The following is a 19,514-nucleotide window of genomic DNA, read 5'->3' on the forward strand; positions in this document are numbered from 1 at the left end:
TGGGGAAATGTACTTTTGTTTTAAAAGGAGAAATTAGATTTATTTTTATTTTTATTTTTGAAGTTTACCGCCGTTGATGTGGTGTATTTTGCACCACCTTATTTAACACGTCACATTAATTGTTTTCAGGACGTCATAAAGGACACAAAACAGTCACACAGGAGGTTTCCTCATTGAAATACTTTTACATTTTTTTGACTGCCAGACATGCAGACAGAGTAAAATAAAATAAAATAAAAAATGATTTGTTTCAGAGCAATCAGAGATTGCAGACATTCGCCAGGACGTGTTTTAGTGGTTTTTAAGGCTTTTGTGTGAAAACTTATATCTGCTCACATATATCTGGAGGCCGAACCGCATGACCGATGACATAAATCTTCTTCTTTTTCATTTTCTCCATAAATTTGTCCCGAGATGACTCAAAAAATTTCATCTTTATCGGATGAAGTTTTGTACTTGTCGAATTATGACGTAATAATAGAGGCACCTATGACATCATTAAGAAATGTTATTCCCCATGGAAAATTCTTTAGAATGAACCATGTCTTATTTTTTTAATTTGTTTTTTCTCTGCAGCATTTTCAGCGATATAAAAGTTCAAAGTTTATCAGTTTTTCCAAGATGGCGCCCTACCACGTGACCTATGACGTCATAATTATCATTTAAAATTATACAGGTGGAGTTGCACCTATGGTGAAAATTCCTGTCAATCAGACCAACGGTTGCAGAGAAAAGCAGATTTATTCTGTACAGACAGACAGACAGACAAATGGACTCAAATGCAATACCCTCTCCTCTGGTGAGGGTAAAAATTTAAAAAAATTATCTCTACTCTGCTCATGTGCAATCAGGACAAATTTAGAGCCAAAGTACTGCTGTCCGATTTGTGTTCAAAATATGACAATTCAATTGAAGCCAAGTTGTTCCTTGACCGTAGACTGACAAATTGAACCAATTGCTTCGCCCGTGCAGGGTAACAGTAATTAGAAGAATAAAAATGCATGGTGTTTGTTTTTCTACCAATTTATTTGGGATGAGTGTTGCACTATTGGTGATTGGAGGTTAAAATGTAATGCTTTCAGTCAAATTTGAGGTAAGCCGTTACATTTCCTGAGGCTATAAATGTTCCATTTACCTTTAATAATTGTTCTGCTGTTCCACATACTAATAACATCTCGATTATCTCGGTCTTCTTTCCTTCTTTCACTTTTATTAATCTCAGTTTTAAAACAATTTTTTGTTTGTTTGTTTTTTGTCGGGGTGCCCTGGTTTAGAATAGGTACACCGTATCCCCGCGTGTCATAAGAGGCGACTAAAGGGTTGGCGTCAGGAAGAGCATGCAGCCCAAAAAAAAATTGCCTCATAAAGGGAACCCGTTGAACCATGATTGTCATGGGGCCTGCAAGGCTAACCCCTGCTCTAGCAGTGAAAAATGGCCTTAAGAAGGGCTGGTTTTTTTTTGTTTTGTTTTTTTTTCATTTTTATTTTTTGATACGGTGTCGACGTTTATGGAAGAGCCAGAAGACAATGAGCAAGAGCAAGAAGAAAAACCTAGTGGGAAATGAGGTGGATGGGATCACCAACGGCAGGGTACAATGACCATTGGAGAAAAAATGTTGGGATAAGAGAAGTATGAGATCAGGGTGGGGGTGCTGGAAGAGGAGAACAAATCAAAAGGGGTGGGTGAAGGAAAATAAAAATTGGACAATTTGAGCACCCACTCCTTTCTTAGCCAGTTTAAGGGTGGGAAATGGGATAGAGAAACAATTGGAGAAGGCACAACAAGCGGGTATGCATGGCAAAGGTGGATAAAAATGAGTAGGCCCAACTAAGCAAGACAGACACAAGATCCAAATAACCAAAGAGGTGTCCATCAGGCCCTGCAACGAGCACAAATACAAACAACAATCGACACCAAGACTGTGGGTTCAGATGTTTTTATGAACTCTCGAGTTGTTATTTTTCCACTCATTAAGGCCAGAGACCAATCTAGAACAGTTTACTTAACTTTAGAAAGTGGGTCAATCGGCAAAGAGAAAGCTGCCACCGCCAGAAACCAGAGAAGTGAATCGTTCGTTATTTTTAGCTCACCTGGAAGGAAGTTCAGTGGAGCTTATGCGATGGCGCGGTCTGTCAGTCCGTAAACACTTGAAACTTCTTCTCCGAAACCGCTGATGGCATTGCGACCAAATTTGGCCAAATTATATTTGTTGTGTTGTGACTAAAGCTGGTTTATGGCATTAAAAAATCGGGTTCTAACGGGGTTTACCGGGGTCAAAGTGGATCCAGGTTTGATCCCAAAAAATAGGAATTTGCTTTTTCCTCTGAAACTGCACACAGATTATTTCGATGAAACTTAACCACAACCTTCATCACCTGTGATGTACTGAAGTTTGTTCACCGCATTGGAAAAATTGGGGTCGGAGGAGGTACATGGGGTGGGGGGGGGGGGGGGGGGGTTGCCCCTCCCCCCCCCCCTAAAATAGGTATTTGCTTTCTTCTCTGAAACTACACATGCAATTTTGATGAAACCTCACCACAACCTTAATCACCTATGATGTACCAAAGTTTGTTCAAGGCATTAGAAAAATTAGGGTCTCAGGAGGTATATGGGGTTGGAGGAGGGGTATTTTTTTTTTGCCCTGTGGGTGGGGTAGGTTGCCTCCCTAAAATCCCTAAAATAGGTAAATGTTCTGAATAAGGGATTACTTTTCCAATTATAAACACTAGCAACGGCACCCGCCCTATGGGCGGGGCTTCAATTGGGAAGCCGAAATGAAAAGGCAAAATATGAGAAATTGAAGGCAGAAATTTTTTATTTTAAACGATTCATATAAACATCTGTCAAATCATATCACGTAAATCATCAAAATCAAAAAGGTATCTTTGGAATTTCAATAAAAGCCACATCACTGTTCATATCGGTAAATATTATTCCATCGTGTTTCAAACTTCGTGTTGATCTGTAGCATCCATCAGGCCTTGGTACTTGTCTGCACGGATCGTCTTCTGGTTGTTCCTTGCCCACCGAAGTGTTGACGCTTCAGCCTTGGCATACTGATCGCATGCGTACTGCTGAGTAAGTCGTCGACACCTCATGACCTGATTGAAATTTTGATCTCTGATCTGAAGGCGGAACCTTGCGAACTCACTTGGGGATATAGTGCCTCGGCCTTTTGCATGAGGGATGTCGATCTTGAATCCTTCTTCACCATGCGGGAACATCAGCACATAGTGAAGAGGATCGTAGCTCCGGTGCAGCTCCGTGATGTTTTGAAGTCTACCTTCACGCTTATAGAGGATGACGTTCAAATGGTCCACATGCTCGCCGGGTATGATGATGGATATCTCGCTTGCCTGCGGGAGGTTGTAACGTCGAGCATGCTCACCTGAAGGCCACTTTCTTGTTGTCTGCTTCCATCAACTCAAGGGCAGATTTCAGAGACTGGATGTAGGGATTGTTCTGACGCAGCCAGTCTTGGAGAGTCTTCAGAATATCAATATTACCGTTGAGCTGTTCATTAAATCGCAGTCGGTTTTCCAGTTCGTCACTGTCATGGAACCATATTTGAGCGAACGTTGGATGCGATTGATCACTTTCTGGCTGGAGTGGTCCAATGCGATGGTAGACTTTACCTTGAAGCTTCACCATGGGGCTGAATCCTGGCATGAAGTGCTCCTTGATTATGATCGATGCCATGGCCAAGGCATTGCTGAACTGGCGCATCTTCTCAATAAACTCCTTTCGGTCGAACAGAACTTTGAAATCTTCAGTGTAGGTCTCAAGCCGATTGATTGCAATTTTGCCCTTCTCACAGCAGAATCCAGTTCGTTCGTCATTCCAGCAGTGGGCCTTGCAGCAGGGGCACTTACGTCCTGTATCATAGACTTGGCAGCTTGTGACGTTGCTGCTTTGCTGGATAGCCAGCTTCTTGAAAGTGCTGGACATCAAACACTGTTCCAATCCTCCTCTTTTGCGTTAGAGCCACTTTAAGCTGGATTTTCCTCGCGCTCTGGTGTGCAGCTGTGTCACGATCTTGTTCAGCAGGTCTGTATTCCTCGGAATGCCTCCGAGACTGGTGTGCAGCTGTGTCACGTACTTGTTCACCAGATCTGTATTCCTCGGACTGCCTCCGAGACTGGTGTGCAGCTGTGTCACATACTTGTTCCTGCTTCCGATAGTCCTCGTCTAGGCGAGCCTTCTTTCTTGCAACAGCTTCCTTGGACGTTTTCGTTAGAGCCTTTCCGTTTGGTAGGCATTTTACCGGTTTATCTGAAACAGTACCCGCCCAGAAACACATACCCGAGAAAACAAATCGTTTTGGCAATGGCCTCTCCAATATTGTACCCGTTTGTGACGTTTGTGACGTTTGTCACATTGTCTCCAGTACCCGTTTGTGACGATGTTTTCATTGTGACGAAAATATTCGAATTTCACGAATATGTGAATTGTGATTGTTTCATTGTGATGTTGGTACAAAATCATTCCATTTTTTTTCCGAAAGAAAAGTGTACAGTTGATATCATGATTTGAAACACGATGGAATAATATAATAATAAAATAAAATAAAAGGTCTTTAATTTTAAAAAATAATAAAAGGTTTAAAGGAATATTTAAATTTTTAAATTTAAATTTAATAAAAGGTTTAAAGGGATAATAAAAGGTCTTTGTCCGAGGTCACCGAGTTCGATAGGTGCAGCTGTGCAGCCGTTTGTGCAGCACCCGGGAAAACAGCATCGTCAATGAGAACAATGGAGGTTATGCGAGCGTGAATGTTATGCGGGAGTCCAAATCTGAGAATACTGGAGACCAAAGCTGAAATTGGAAAAACGAAATAGCCTATTTTACTCCCAGGGGTCCCAGGATTACCCACCCAAAATATCTTTGCGATCGGTTCAGCAGTTTTTACGGTACTTTTGAACAGACAGATGGACATTTGGTGAATTATAGTAAGATGGGGCAATATCCCTGGCGCTCACCTGGTCGAATAAACAGTATACTGCACCGACTAAGTGTATTTTTAACCAATTTCAATGGTTGCTGGAAGACAGGGCAGCATGTAGAATCATACTAACGTAATCATAAGACTTCAAACAAACAAAAAAATACCTATTTTGGCTATTTTGGCGGGCGGGCAACGTCCCCAACCCCATATACCTCCTAAGACCCTAATATTTCTAATGCCTTGAACAAACTTTGGTACATCATAGGTGATTAAGGTTGGGATGAAGTTTCATCAAAATTGCGTGTGTAGTTTCTGAGAAGAAAGCAAGTACCTATTTTGGGGGGCATCCCCCCGCAGACCCCTAAAGGGGCAGATTTTTTTTTTATGTCGTGAACAAACTTTGGTAGATCACGGGTGGTGAAGGTTGTGGTCGTTTCATCAAAATAGTGTTTGTCGTTTCACAGGAAAAAGCTTATTCTTATTTTGGTGGGGGTCAAACCTGGATCCACTTTGACCCCCGGGAGACCCCCCCCCCTTTTTTTTTTTTTTTTTTTTTGCCTTTTTCCCCCTTTTTTCATATTCCGTGAACAAACTTTAGTCACAACACAACAAATATCATTTGTGCCACGTTTGGTCACAATCCCTTCAGCAGTTTCGGAGAAGAGGTTGGAAGTGGTTACTGACTGATGGACGGACCGACAGACTACACACCATCACCTAAGCTCCCCTGAACTTCGTTCCAGGTAAGCTAAAAATGAAGTGTGTTGGACAGGAGAGAAGGATTTCTTTATCGAATTATTATTTTTTCATCCACAATTGTTTTTGGCTTAGCCATGTGTGCTCGTCAAAATCTTATTTAAAATGAAATAGGTGGGTGATGTCCAACAACACTGCCCTGACCTTTGCTTTACTATTGCAGCCTCCATCTGTCATTGAGAAGCAGCAATAAATGTGGATCCATACTGACGATAACAGAAGAGAAGTTGTTGACCTTGACGTCTGTTGTGACGACAGATTTTGTGATGTCACGTAAAAGTGGAGGAAAGCTTGTATTGAAGTAGATTCCTATTTGCTAGCGGACTTCCTGGCGGATTGAATGTGCCCTCAAGTGAAGTGAAGGCAAGGCAGAGGAGAGTAGCAAGTCTGATAGCGAAAACATTGTGTTCCGAGGGGTAAAAATCTATTGGGTCGTCACTGTGAGATGTAGCATTTGTTTTCTTCTTCTTCATAGCAGAAATGCTGCCTCCCTGGTTCTTGCAGCTCGAGCGTGAAGTCTACCAAAAGGTGTAACATCGTTTGACAATATGATATTTCACTGTCCTCCACCTCAGGACAATCGCAAGGTACTCATGGAGCAATTGTTGAAGAAGCAACAAATGGATGAAGAGCGTAAAAACAAGGCCGAAGAGGAAAAACGTAAAAAGTTAGATGAAATGAGGAAGTAAGTTGGTAACACCTGATATTGCTTTTAATGCTGTGTATACACATCTTCTTTGAAATGGGAGAGTCAGGACTTGCGATTGATGGTTTTCGCAATTTATTTTTTATTTCAACACACGTTACATCCAGCAAAAGCATTTATTATTTTTGTGATTTGTTGTTTTTGTTCAGGAAACGTGAAGAGCGTCTCAGGAAGGCTCGAGAAAAGGCCTTGTTGAATGAGCAGGAGAAGAAGAGGAAGCTAGAGGAGAGGGTAAGTAACGACAAGTTTTGTCTTGCAGTTTTTAGCTCAATCTTTGGTTTTTGCAGTTCGTATTGGGAGTATCTAACATGTCAACCTGTGGAACAAATCACCTGAATGGAGAACAAAAAATGTCGAGTTGTACAGTTTTGGAAATGCACTTGGGAAATGCAATTGGGATATGCACAAATATTAAGTGACTGCAACTGAGAGGTATATATAATACTGTTACAGCCATGGGTTTTGGGTCTACTATGAGAGGGGGTTGCCGATTCCTCCTGACATACAAGGCCTGAGGCCACCAGGTACGGTTAACTCCGCAACCTGGATAGGTTGCTAGGCAACAGCAAATGCCAATTGGTCGACCATGTGGTCCAGGATTCTCCATCCAATTACTTTTTACCCTGGAGGTCACGTGGTCCGTCTCCCAGCCGGGGCACGCGCCCTCGGTTGTTCACTAATCTTATCTTGATTATATCTTAATTGGCGAAGCAGAGCCACTGTTTCGTGCACACCAGACTTGGACGAGACCAATCAATTGGGGAATGATAATCTCCCGGGCTAACTTTGGTGTGGACAGTGCTGGACCAATGGAGGAAAGGATGGACACAGACAACTAAGATTTCAACACTTGAGGGAAATTATTATGCACAATGTAAATGATTGTAAATTTAAAAGGCCAGGGTTGCAGTGCAATTTAAGCACTTTAATTCACAAGTAAGCAGGCATTCAAAAATGAATCGAAGAAAACGATGCAATAACAACGTATAAAACAATATAGGCTCAAGCAATTGAGGGTCCAAGTGATGTACAGCAAAGTAAAACTGATGAGGAACAGCACTTGTATCTATGCCTTACTTGCTGGCTAAACACAGCACATGGGTACCCAATTGCATCATCCGCGGAGGGAAGAGTTTTGGGTTTCCACGGAGGGAGGGAAGAGAAGGAAGCATGGCTGGCGGACTTCCTCTCTGGTCGTAGTCAACGTGTGGCCCTGAATGGGTTTCTCTCATCTCCTCTTCCTGTTCAGGCTGGAGTTCCCCAAGGTAGTGTTCTGGGCCCTGTGCTTTTTCTGGTCTTCATCAATGATCTCTCTGACTCTCTTGAAAATCCTCTCTATCTCTTTGCTGACGACTCTACTCTCTGTCGCTCCATTCCTCATCCCTCAGATCGGCAGTCTGCAGCCTCCTCACTCTCTGCAGACCTGGACAAAATCACAGACTGGGCAAACAAATGGAACATGTCTTTCAATCCTGATAAATCTCACACTCTTACGATGTCTCTCCGAAAAGACCGACTGGAAAACCCTCCCATCCACTTTCTGAATAATCCTCTCCAAGAAGTTCTGTCACTCAAGCTTTTGGGTCTCACTATTTGCCATGATCTTTCCTGGGAAAACCACATTTCAAATCTGGCCTCCAAAGCCAGTCGCCGACTGGGCATCCTCCGTCGTGCGAAGTCCTTCCTTGGCACACCTGAGCTCCTCACCACATACAAGGCTTTCATCCGCAGCTCTATGGAATACTGCTCTCCCCTCTGGTCTGGTGCTCCTGCCTCACACCTAGCCCGTCTTCACGCTGTTGAAACCAAAGCGTTCAGAATCATTGGAATCTCCCGCGATGAAGCTAACTCCAAGGGCCTTTCACTCACTCACCGCAGGCAGGTTGGTGGTCTTTCCGTCTTCTACCGACTCCTGTCTGGGCTCTGTCCTCCAAATATTCCTACAGGTCGCACAAGATCTGCCTGCAACCCTCTTATGGTTAAACTGCCAAAATCAAGACTTTCTGCTCACCTTCACTCCTTCATTCCTCTTTTCTCCCGCCTCTGGAACAAACTCCCTCACTCTCTTCAATCCCACTCCTCCCTCCAGGTCTTTAAAACAGCTGTTCACCACCATCTCTTATCCTCCCCCATCCAAAGCCTTGATCTTTTCTACCCCTGCTAATTTCGGTCCCCTTGTGTTTTATACTTCTCCCACCCCCCCACCCCCCCCCCCTTCCCACGCCTCCTGCCCCCAAGCCCTCTCCCTCCCACACTTCTCCCTGCTCTAAAATGTTGTGGTTGTGTGCTTCCCCTTCTCTCCCCATCTTGTCTTCCGCTCCCTCTTTTTGTATATTTTGTTTGTCTGGTTGATTTGTTTGTGAAATAAATGTTAGCTCTTTCACGAGCCTCGATTCAGTATACAAAAAAAACAAAAAAAAAACTCTCGCTCACTGGGCGGGGGCGTTGTGCTTCTGTTACCCAAACGCTACGGGAGGCAGTAAGAGGAGGAATACTGGTGGTGTCTCAGGTGAAGGGTAGAAGTGCGTGTGGTGCTTTGATGTGCAAGAGGAATCTGAAGGGTTGCGTATCTGTGGTTGCCACTCCTGAGGAGTACGACAGCAGCAAGGCCGCAAATTGTTGATGCTCTGTGCTTCCAAAGTATAATATATAGAGACGGCAAAGAAAAGAATGCATGAGATGAGCTTGCTTAATGTGTGAAAGTTCTGTAGTGTATTGTGTGGCTTCGCTTAACTATAATGTACACTTTGCATGGCGTTTGCCCAATGCTCAGGATCCCAGCTCCAACCCGCCTAATGTGAGTGCCACCGACGGAGCCCGGATTGTCCACCCTCGAAACACCGCTAATACCACAAATCGAGCAGATGAGACAGACCAGACAGCACCAAAGCCAAGACAACACTGACTCATGATGCTACCTGTGGCGCTTTTATGGTCGCCTCGTGAGGGCGGTTCCTGCAATGAGATCAAGAGGGGCACTTGGGGCGTGCATACCAATGCCCATTGGTGCATCTCCGCTCTCCCGACAGCACTGTCCACGTGGGACACCCCTTCCCTCTCCTTCCCATCCCCCACCCCCCTGCCCCCGGCCCCCACCCCGCTAGGTGATGGAGGAGTAAAGCAGATAGCTAGTGTGGTCTTTGTGGGTGTTCCGTGGAGTCCCAGGCCTCTTTTTTTTTTTCTTTTTTTTTTAACGTTCCAGATAGTTTTTCATCCCATTAGCAGTATGCTTGGAGTCATTGTCATGTTGGACGATGAATCCTCGACCAACAAGATGTATTCCTAAGGAAATGGCATTCAGAGCCTGCCTGTACCTGTTGTCAGTCAGTGTACCTTACATTTTATTATATATATAAAAAAGTTTTTGTTTGTTTGTTTGCACGCGCTAATCTCCTGAACGGTGAAAGATAGGAGGAAACCTCTCAAACAAAAAATGTCGGGACGGGCCCCGGGAAGGTTATCAGCTAGGTGGCGCGGCCGGTCGAGGCCGCCTCGGCCAAGATGGGCCCATTGTGCAAAAAATCTTCTTCTTTCAAAATTCTCTTGAAGTACAACTTGTGCATTTAATAGAAATATCTGACTGATTGCAACACATGCTTTCAAAATTCTCTCTCTTGCGGGGCCCGACAGAAGAAAGAACAAGGAATCGTTGAGCACTAACTGATACTGGGCTCACGTCGGACCGATTACAGAAGATTAAATTCATTCAAAAAGAACCCGGGCAACGCCGGGTGCATTCAGCTAGTTTTATATAAATCTCTGACACTCTTGGCTGCAATGGTGGGGAGGGTGGTATGAGTTGATGATTTCTCAGAAGACTATGGGTGCTGACGGTGCAATCCTGTAGTGGTTGTCGAAGTGAGATGTCCGCAGACACGAAAGACACCGCTCCAAGAATACAAGCCGTTTAATGGTAACTACACATTTGGGATAGGGACATCAGCTCGAATCTGGCCAATTCCCTTCGCAAATACAATTCCCAGTGAGCTTCATTTATATACAAGCAGGCAAGGTCCAGCGCAGTGGAGATAAGAACGTGCAAGTATGTTTCCTTCTCAGTATATGCCACGCACTCATAGTGCCACGCATACAATCTTGAAGGTCAGCTTCCAACACGAGGCGGCCTGTTTTCCTGAAAAACCCACAATGTGTTTTAAAATCTTAGATAAGCAGAGAGAAACACAGACCAGCTATGTGGTCAGAACAGCAAATGCAAAAGAAAAAGATCACAGAGCATGAGATATGAGATATGCATTCTCAGCCTGTTCATCAAACTAATGAGAAAGTTTTGATAAAGCAACCATCAGCTCCCACATGGTGCTGTTCTCTCTGCAGTGAGTGGAGCATCGTTGGAGAGAAATATTGTGTGTGCAGTTGGTGAGCATGGGAAAATAGAGGGACAAAGCCAACGAAAATGAATGAATTATTAGTGTGCGTGCACGCGCACATTGATTTTTGACTCGACTCTCACCCTCATCGAGTGTGAGAGTCTGAGTTCAAACTTGCCGTCATGGATGTTGGTCCACCGCTCGCAGCAGCGTGGCTTCGATTGGAGTTGGGTGACCCCGTCCCAATGTGTTCTTTTCACACAGTTCGCAGACTTTTTTTGGTGCTCCTTGTCTGAAGTCCCTCCATTGTTGTTCACTCCGTGCACTATCCGCTAAATGCTGAACATCAAGAGAAAGCAGAACTTAGTACTTTTGAAGTTTTTCACTGATGCACCCGGATCCGTATGAAACCGCCGACCTCCCTAACTTAGTTTATGCTCTACCACGATCTGATTAATTACAAGGACCAAGAATTGCAAGGGCACTCGGGATTTGAACCCGGAATCACGCCATAAAAAGCGAAGCGCTACAATGGAAGCATTAAACAGGCTAATGGTGTTCCAGATTAGCATTTTGTGAGCAGTAAATTGTAAACTTAATGTGGTAAAGACATTCCCTTTATTGTCAAAGGATTTATTACAAGTGTGAAAGAGGTTTCATGAATATTTGCAGACATCACGTTTTGCAATTCCTTTTTTTTATTTTTATGTGCCAAGAGGCAGTGAAAGCAATGGAGTTAAGGGGAGAGTTTTGACAATGCTACCATTTTTTGTGGATGTTATGTAGAAGAGCACTGATGTTTTGGATCATTTCACCCGTAGGCCCAAGAACGTAAGCAGGTGAAAACGCAAGGATATCTAAGGACACCGACGCCAGCAGCGCGGTATGTGTGCCTTTTTATTTTTTTTATTTTTTATTTTTTTATATACAGTATCGATGCTCGTGTAAGAGCTAACACATTGAACATGAAAACATGCAGACACATAAAACATACAATGAAGGGAGCGGAAGACAAGAGGGGGGGGAGAGAGAAGCGCACAAGCACAACAACAACAGAGAACAGGGACGTTGGTAGATTTGTGGAAGGGGCAGAGCTGTGGGAGGAGGGAGGGGTACACGGTATAAAGCAAAAGAACACTTCTAGGAATTTCAGGAAAGAAGTTGGGGATTTAAAGAGTGAGGATTTGGGGTGTTTTAACAGGGGTAGAAAAGATCAAGGTTTTGGATGGGGGGAGATAATAGATGGTGGTGAACAGCTGTTTTAAAGACCGGGAGGGAGGAGAGGGATTGAAGAGAGTGTGGGAGTTTGTTCTAGAGGCGGGAGAAAAGAGGAATGAACGAGTGAAGGTGAGCAGAGAGTCTTGATTTTGGCAGTTTCGCCATAAGAGGGTTGCTGACAGATCTTGTGCATCCTGCAAGAATATTTGGGGGACAGAGCAAAGACAGAGCTGGGGGAGCTAGGCCGGAGAGGAGTCGGTAGAAGACAAAGTCCACCAACCTGCTTGCGGTGAGTGAGTGAAAGGCCCTCGGAGTTGGCTTCATCGCGGGAGATTCCAATGATTCTGAAAGCTTTGGTTTCAACAGCGTGAAGACGAGCTAGGTGTGAGGCAGGAGCACCGGCCCAGACAGTATTCCATTGAGCTGTGGATGAAAGCCTTGTATGTGGTGAGGAGCTCAGGTGTGCCACAAAAAACATCAAGGGCGGATAAGGAAATTCTTCAAGAAAAGCTTGTTTTCATTGTGCACATTTTGGCTCGAGTACTGAAGCCATTGGAATTTCATGAAATGTGTGCCCCTCGTGTTTGTCCGTTTGATTTTTCTGTATTTTCCCCTCCATTTTTCACATTTTAATTGTCATTAACGCAGGGATACAAGGGTCGGCAATGCTCGTCCAGACACTGATGTAAGTAAGCAACTTGATGTTTTGTTTTTGTCTTTCTTTCTTTCTTTCTAAATACCGATCATGTGCAGCTTTCGTTGCTTGTATTTGATTAGTTTATTTCACCAGGATGATGACGTAGCATTGATTCCGGAACGAGAGAAAGAACCAAGGACCGTGGCTAATCTGAGGGAGAAGGTATGTGATTTGATGCATGTGATGGTATTGCCTTGTGATGTCGATGTTCAACCAGATTCGATCGCTCAAAGGTGAGTAGTGTACTTCTCTTGGAGCTTTCTAAAGTGGGTTCAATTCCCGATACGACTAAAGACTATCACCCCCTCAGTGGCTGGCAGGGCATTGCATCAAATGGCGCACCATCCTACGGAGGGACGTCGGGTGTCCCACCTGCTTGCGGAGTTGCAGATTGACGTTAAATATCCCAGAATGTTTTTTTTTTTGTTTTTTTTGGGGAGTAGTAGGCCATTGTGTGCCTGCACCCTGCCTAAATTCTAAATTCCTGCCATCGCTATCACTGGGTAAAAACACCAAGTGTAATCTCTGCTTGGAGAATTGTTTGGCTGTTGTGACGTTCTGGAAAGAGCCTGGACATTGGATTGTAATGAAACTTGGTTATTCCTTTGAGATTGAGAAAAATCTTGGAAATTACACACCTTAAACCTTTACTTTGCTTGGTTGGCATTTTGCAACTTTCATCTCGACAGCAGCGATGAATGTGTTGAGAAGGGTTGCTTTAAGCTCATCGGGCCATACATTAGGAGCACGCCTATTTTTTGTAAAAAAAAACTCTATCGAGCATTTCGCCATTACGTCCATTTTCTTTGCAGGTTTCAAAGAACCTGGAATCGTATGAAATGACGCCGTGTCCCGCTACCCCGAAGCCAGTGACGTTTTGTGACGAGGATGACTACGGGTTGGACATTGTCAGTGGCGATTCAACTGACGATGAGGATTGTCCACGAAAGCCTGTTCCAAAGTGGGCCACAGGTTTGTCTTTTATCCTTTTTCTACTTCCTGCTTGTGAGGGAACCAATGATGACTTGTGCACTGTTTGCTCCATTTTGGGGCAGAATATTAAAGTCTGAAGAAGTTTGGGTGTGTGACAAGGATGAAATGACTAGCTTCTGATTCAGGTCCGGATGCTTCTACATGCTGCCATGTCTCCTAGCAACCATTGAAATTGGTTTAAAATACCTTTTTAGTTGGTATGGTATTGTTACAGACGTGGCTTAGATGTTATTTACCGAGCGGTTTGGTATGACCACGTCTGCACAAGTTACCCGATTATACCCGAACGTTGACTAATCGCGCTACGCTAGGTCAATGAAGGAAAAGACACACAGCTGGGATTCAAATGACACGACACCAGGGTTCAGTTCTCAAGACCTCCGGAGGAGGTTATATTGTTACGGAAGGTTAGATTACAACTACAAGAGGGACAGCATAGTAAGATAAGCACTTAGACACACTCTTATATTATTCCCAACAGACGACAGATAAACGGGACAAAAGGCTGACTCACACGGGGTTTGATGGCTAGGAAAGGCAGGATCGATGGCTCCAGGTGCACCTGGGCTCAAAGGTCAGAATCGACTCGGTCCGGTCCAGAGATGCGGGGAGGTATTCAGCGCTCGTACGTGGCAACTTCTCTCTCCAGGTTGGGGGCGCATCTGACCTCACATCCGGTGAGTCGCTTCGTATCTCCGGCGGGGAGTGACACGCCCTCGGCTCGTTAGCTCCGCCCCAGATGGAATCGGCACGTCGCCTCTCATTGGGTGCGTGCGGGGGGGTTACCGGCTCCGCCCTTGACGGGGGACTGACAATGAGCCCCTTCGTGGTAACCCCGTGGAGCGCATGGTCCGGCGCGCATTGTCAATGGCGGCTAACCGAGCCGGTGTGATGACGCACACTCCCCCGCGCAGCGTCGTTGTTGTTGTAATTGTTGTTTGGGGAAGAAGATGGAAGGAGGTATGGGAAAGGTCCTAAACTCACTACTGGTGCCATATAATCACATTCTGGTGCAACGAAGAGTCAGAATTAATGGAAAGGAGTCCTTAACTGACATAGACTAAGAATAACTAGCAAGATGTCCGAAAGTTGTCTACGTGTGATGCGGTGGACCTGGGCACGACATTTAATGGGGGAAAAAGGGGAAGGTCGGCTCTACTGATTGTTGTTTACAGACAATGGGACTAGGGAATGGGGGATTGGGGATAGTCGGGGAGTATTGGGGAAATAGGGGAATATTTACAAGCGGATATGGAGGCCAAATTCCATATTCGCAACATTGCACCCTTCTCTACCCTCGGGGCGTCCCGACCCGATAAATTTTTACCTACTTTAGTGTGGCACGCAATGTAGTTCCCTCTACTATTAACTCTACCCTGAGTGCGACAGTTTTACAGATATTCACAAATGAGTAAATATGTCCCCCTGCGACGTTGCACCCTTCTCCTCACAGAAACACACCCACAGGATAACCGAATCCGGAAAGAATCCTCAAACTAAACATACAGCCGGTAGGGAGCATTATTTACACAAGACTACGCTGATATTTACACTACGATCCAGGACCTGTTTTTGGAGGAACACATGCAGATGTTATGCATAGAGAGAGCACGCATGCTAGCATCGATACACCAACCCACGAGTGCTCTGTGGCCTACGGCCTTTAATAATGTGCAGAGCACCCCTTCCAAGCATCAAGCACCACCCCATCACACAGTGAGCACCATCCGGTGCACCAATAAAGTGTTTACAAATCACCGGTGGTGTCGCAGCCGGCCGATGTTCTGCCGCTGGTCTTGCCTTCATGTGGTGCACTTGGCCTTCTTACTTCTTTTAAACAAAATAAAGAAAGGCGCCAACCGCGTCCATTTCTTTATTGTGGCCGTCAGGGGGCCAACTGTTAGTGGTTCACCTGTTTGGCATAGGTGCCACGTTGACCCATAGGTCCTTCCACGGGTGGTGCTTGGCCGCAAAAGAGCTGCGGTCCATTGTGGGTGGCCACAAACATTGCGGTCCATATGGTGTATCGATCCAAGCAGCAAACAGCGAAAGTGCAGGCCCACAACTGCGTAGCCAGCACCTCTCTCTCCTCTCTCTCTACCCCAAAGCCAGATCCTCGGAGGTGGGAGACAAAAGAAGCACACAAGTGAGTAAGGTGGTAAGGGCGCAAAAGTGCACGCAATGCAAGGTAATGCACACTGGGGGCACATGGGAACCAGGTGAGACAGGTACGTTCCTACCGTACGCCCCCCCCCCCACCAGGTAACCTACATGGCCCCTCCCTTACCCCTTACTGTATCCACAAAACACAACACTACCCATAAACATCTACTTTACAAATCAACAAACATCCCTACTGTCTTCCCCGTTCCTCCCATAAACCAATTTCGTCTTCTCTCCCTCCTAACCAATCAAATTTGCTATTTCCAACTTTCCTCAAAATTTGCCATCTCCAATTCATCATCAGTCCCTCCTAGGGAGGGAGAGATGGAATCACCCCAATGTCTCATCCACGTCGTGATGCGTCTCACAAATCCTCACAGCAATTCTCATTTCCTGCACCAAGACAAAGAAAACACAGGTGTGGAGTCATCATCATCACCACAGGCAAGTGGCTGCGTATGGTGCGACAGGTTCATCAATCCTAACTATTTCCTAAATGACTTTAACAACTTTACACTACCCGGGGTCTTTCTCCGGCCAAACCATTGGCCCTCTTACACTATGGGTTCTAAAAACCAATTCCCATTGGCCAAACTGTGGTGCTTTTCAATTTGGGGTCTCACTCCCCCGATTCATCTCCCGGTGCCCTCGCACAATTTCTGGGCTGTGGCGTGTACCTCTCCCAGTGGGTCTACCCACCTGCACACCTCCACCACTGCAGTTGCCTCCGAGCTTACCTGCTCCTTACCCTAACCTAACTACCTGGGGAAGGCCCTCTGGCACTCTCCCCACTCGGTGCCCTCTCTGGCACGGGGCTGCCCGATCCACACCCGGGATCCTCAGGCACCCACTCACAACTACCGGCTCCCAGAGCCCACCTGCGGCCTCACCTGGCCGACATCCTCACAGTGGTGGAGTGCCCAACCAACTACACACACTAACAGGCTACACGCCCAGCCATTTCCACAACACTAATGCACCCATCCACAACACCATTCTGCAACCGCACCACAGATGCCAATATCCAACCACAATTTACCTGTACCCTCTACCTAACACTTACACTACCCGCCCCGGGTACTCGTGAAAAGGGTCCACTCTTCCCCCATCCACACCTTCGCACCATGCACACCACTCCGTACCACTTACTCCAACTCTCTCCACACACCTGTACTTGCACACCTGTGCTCTCACACCTGGTGCCACCTGCACCCTTCTCTCCCCAAGCGCATTCGCGCTGATCTACAACACTCACTACTCACACACTGCTCCACACACCTGTCCAGTTGCACACCTGTGCAATCACACCTGTTCAATTCTCACACACACGGCATCATCTCAGCTAACTACTCCCTTCTGAAACTTGCGCTTCCCAGTCGTCCCTTTAAACTATTGCGCTCCCACGTCATTATCATCCATACTAATCTACCTGCGTCCCCACTACAGGTATCAGTCACTAACTAACCTTAACGTCACCTAATGTCAATCTCTTCTAGATCCCTACAATATAACCTAACCCACCCGGGCTAGTTTTCACTGCCATACACCCCATAAGCTATTGCTCCTTTGCCCCCCATGGGAAGGGTGGCAGGGATGCCCCCCTTACCCATCGGGCCCATCGCTCACTACCAATTTTGCACATCAAATTTCAACAAATCAAAAATTTGCCAATCACTGCCCATCATCTGCCAATCACTACTGCCAATCCCTTGCCAATCATCAAATTTTGTTTTTCTCTAATTTTGGGTCCAAAACACTAACCTCATCACCCAGTCGACTCACTAATACCTCTCGGTGCGCCAATCCCTGTCCAAAGCCCGGCTTCGTAAAGCCAAGCAATGGATGCTGGTTGTTTTGTGCCAGCGGCTGGATGCGTCCGGCACTCGGTGCAGGGACGGGGGCTTACCCGGGCCGAGATCCCACGCATCACCTCGGCGTGGAGCCATCCAATGTCCCGATCTCGACCTGCCGGCACGTCTCAACAAAACGTGGTCGCCATAACGACCCTTCCTATCGGGCTGCCCGCTCCGCCTAGTGGAGCACGGACGCGGCCGTTCAAAGCGAGGCCCAGCACGCACCGAGGGCCCGATTCGGCTATAAGTCGTTCTAAACTCTACCCCGTCTCACGTCGATGCTTCACCTGGACGCTTACACCCCGCAGCCCGTTCCTTGCTCACACATCCAGCCGTTTCCATGCCCCTCGTACCTTTCCTTACACACCCAGGTACCCTCATTCCACTCACAGCCTTGGTCATACACCTGACCACCGAACACTGTGGCACACATTCGTTAGTAGCACACCTCACCAACACACCGCTTCGCGCCCCCTCCTCGGTCACCTCCTCTGTGACAATCACAGGTGTGCCCTCATTCGCACACCCAACCACGTGCCTCACCACCAACTCCAGCGTGCATTCCCACTCACGCTCTACCATTCCAGGTGTGCATCCTTCCATCCCAGGTGTACATCCTCGCTCACCTGTCACAACTAACTCACGCTCCTTGTCACTCTCAATACTCTCACCTCCACTCTTGACCACGCACTCACCCTTACTCTTGACAGCACACTCTTTCCTCATGCACCTGTCCGTCACACACCTTTCTCGCGCACACTCCTGCGCACACTCTCCCGTCACACCCTCTGTAACACTCACCACACCACGCTCCCATGTGCTCCCTCGCACACGCGCTACGACCGACTCACTCTCGCCAGCACCCTCACTCCTTGGCACGCACTTTTTCCTCACACACCCCAGAGTCGGACTTCCTCGCACACCTCCTTTTTCGCACACCAGACCTGTCGCACACTTCACCAGTGGCCTCTCACGAACACCCGGGTCCATCTCGACCCCCAAGCTTCTTAAATCCCCTGGCGCATCATACGCACGACCATATTGGTCACCACTTACACCAGGTCCTCTTCCTCTTCGCTTCTCCTCCATCACCTGCGAATCCCTCATCCGGTTAATGAGCACATCATCACGATTTGAACACAGGCTTTGGACCAATTCTTTTACTTCCTCCTTTATCTCTTTGTTATCCCCTCTCCGTCGCTTCTTAATTTCGCTCACCCCTTCTTCCACTTCTTCTAGTTTCTGCTTCACCTCTTTTATTCCCCGGTACGTCTCCTCAAGCTCATCCTCTAAGGCTACCTTGACCGTTTCCATGTGCGTCCTCACCTGCCGGTCCTTCGTCTCCATGACCTCTATCACCTCGTCCAGCCTCGTTGTCAGTCCCTCACGTACCATCTGACATTCCCTCTTCGTCGCTACCAAGTCATCTTTTATGTCGTTTTGTGTCGCTTTTAAACCTCCTAATACCGCAGTGTTCCTTTGAACCTGCTCCGTTACTTCTTTTTGTCCCTCCGTCAGCTGTTCCACCTCCTGCGTCAGGACCTCTATGCCCCCTTGTAACTTTACAGTCCCCTTTCTCACCTCCTTCTCCATGTGCTCCTTACAGTGCCTCACCTCCTCGCGCACTCCTCCGACCTCCTCACTCACTCCTCTCCTGATCTCCTCTCCCATCACTTGCATCTCCTGCCCAGATGCCACCCTCATCTGCTCCATTTCCTCCCTGTGAGCATCCAGTTTGGCTTCTACCCCCATTCTGACCCCCTCTATCTGCTGCCCCATTTGGTTAACTTCCCTTTCCGCTTGGTCCCTCATGTCCCTCAATTTGCCTTCCATGGTGTTTTCTAACCCCTCTAA

At 46.5% G+C, this 19,514-nt stretch overlaps 1 protein-coding gene across 2 annotated transcripts in view; it reads left to right on the top strand.

Annotated features, from left to right (window-relative positions):
* LOC137423009 (uncharacterized) overlaps window positions 1–19,514 on the top strand; it is a 43,008-nt gene that overhangs the window by 20,931 nt on the left and 2,563 nt on the right. For both annotated transcript variants that reach the window (XM_068109758.2, XM_068109757.2), the window contains exons 12-17: window positions 6,278–6,387; window positions 6,558–6,639; window positions 11,558–11,619; window positions 12,603–12,639; window positions 12,745–12,813; window positions 13,464–13,623. In XM_068109758.2, the coding sequence (XP_067965859.2) occupies window positions 6,278–6,387; window positions 6,558–6,639; window positions 11,558–11,619; window positions 12,603–12,639; window positions 12,745–12,813; window positions 13,464–13,623 (520 nt within the window). The remainder of the gene's footprint in view (window positions 1–6,277; window positions 6,388–6,557; window positions 6,640–11,557; window positions 11,620–12,602; window positions 12,640–12,744; window positions 12,814–13,463; window positions 13,624–19,514) is intronic.

This window comes from Myxine glutinosa, chromosome 3, assembly GCF_964187855.1.
Source record: "Myxine glutinosa chromosome 3, kmMyxGlut1.1, whole genome shotgun sequence".
NCBI lineage: Eukaryota > Metazoa > Chordata > Myxini > Myxiniformes > Myxinidae > Myxine > Myxine glutinosa.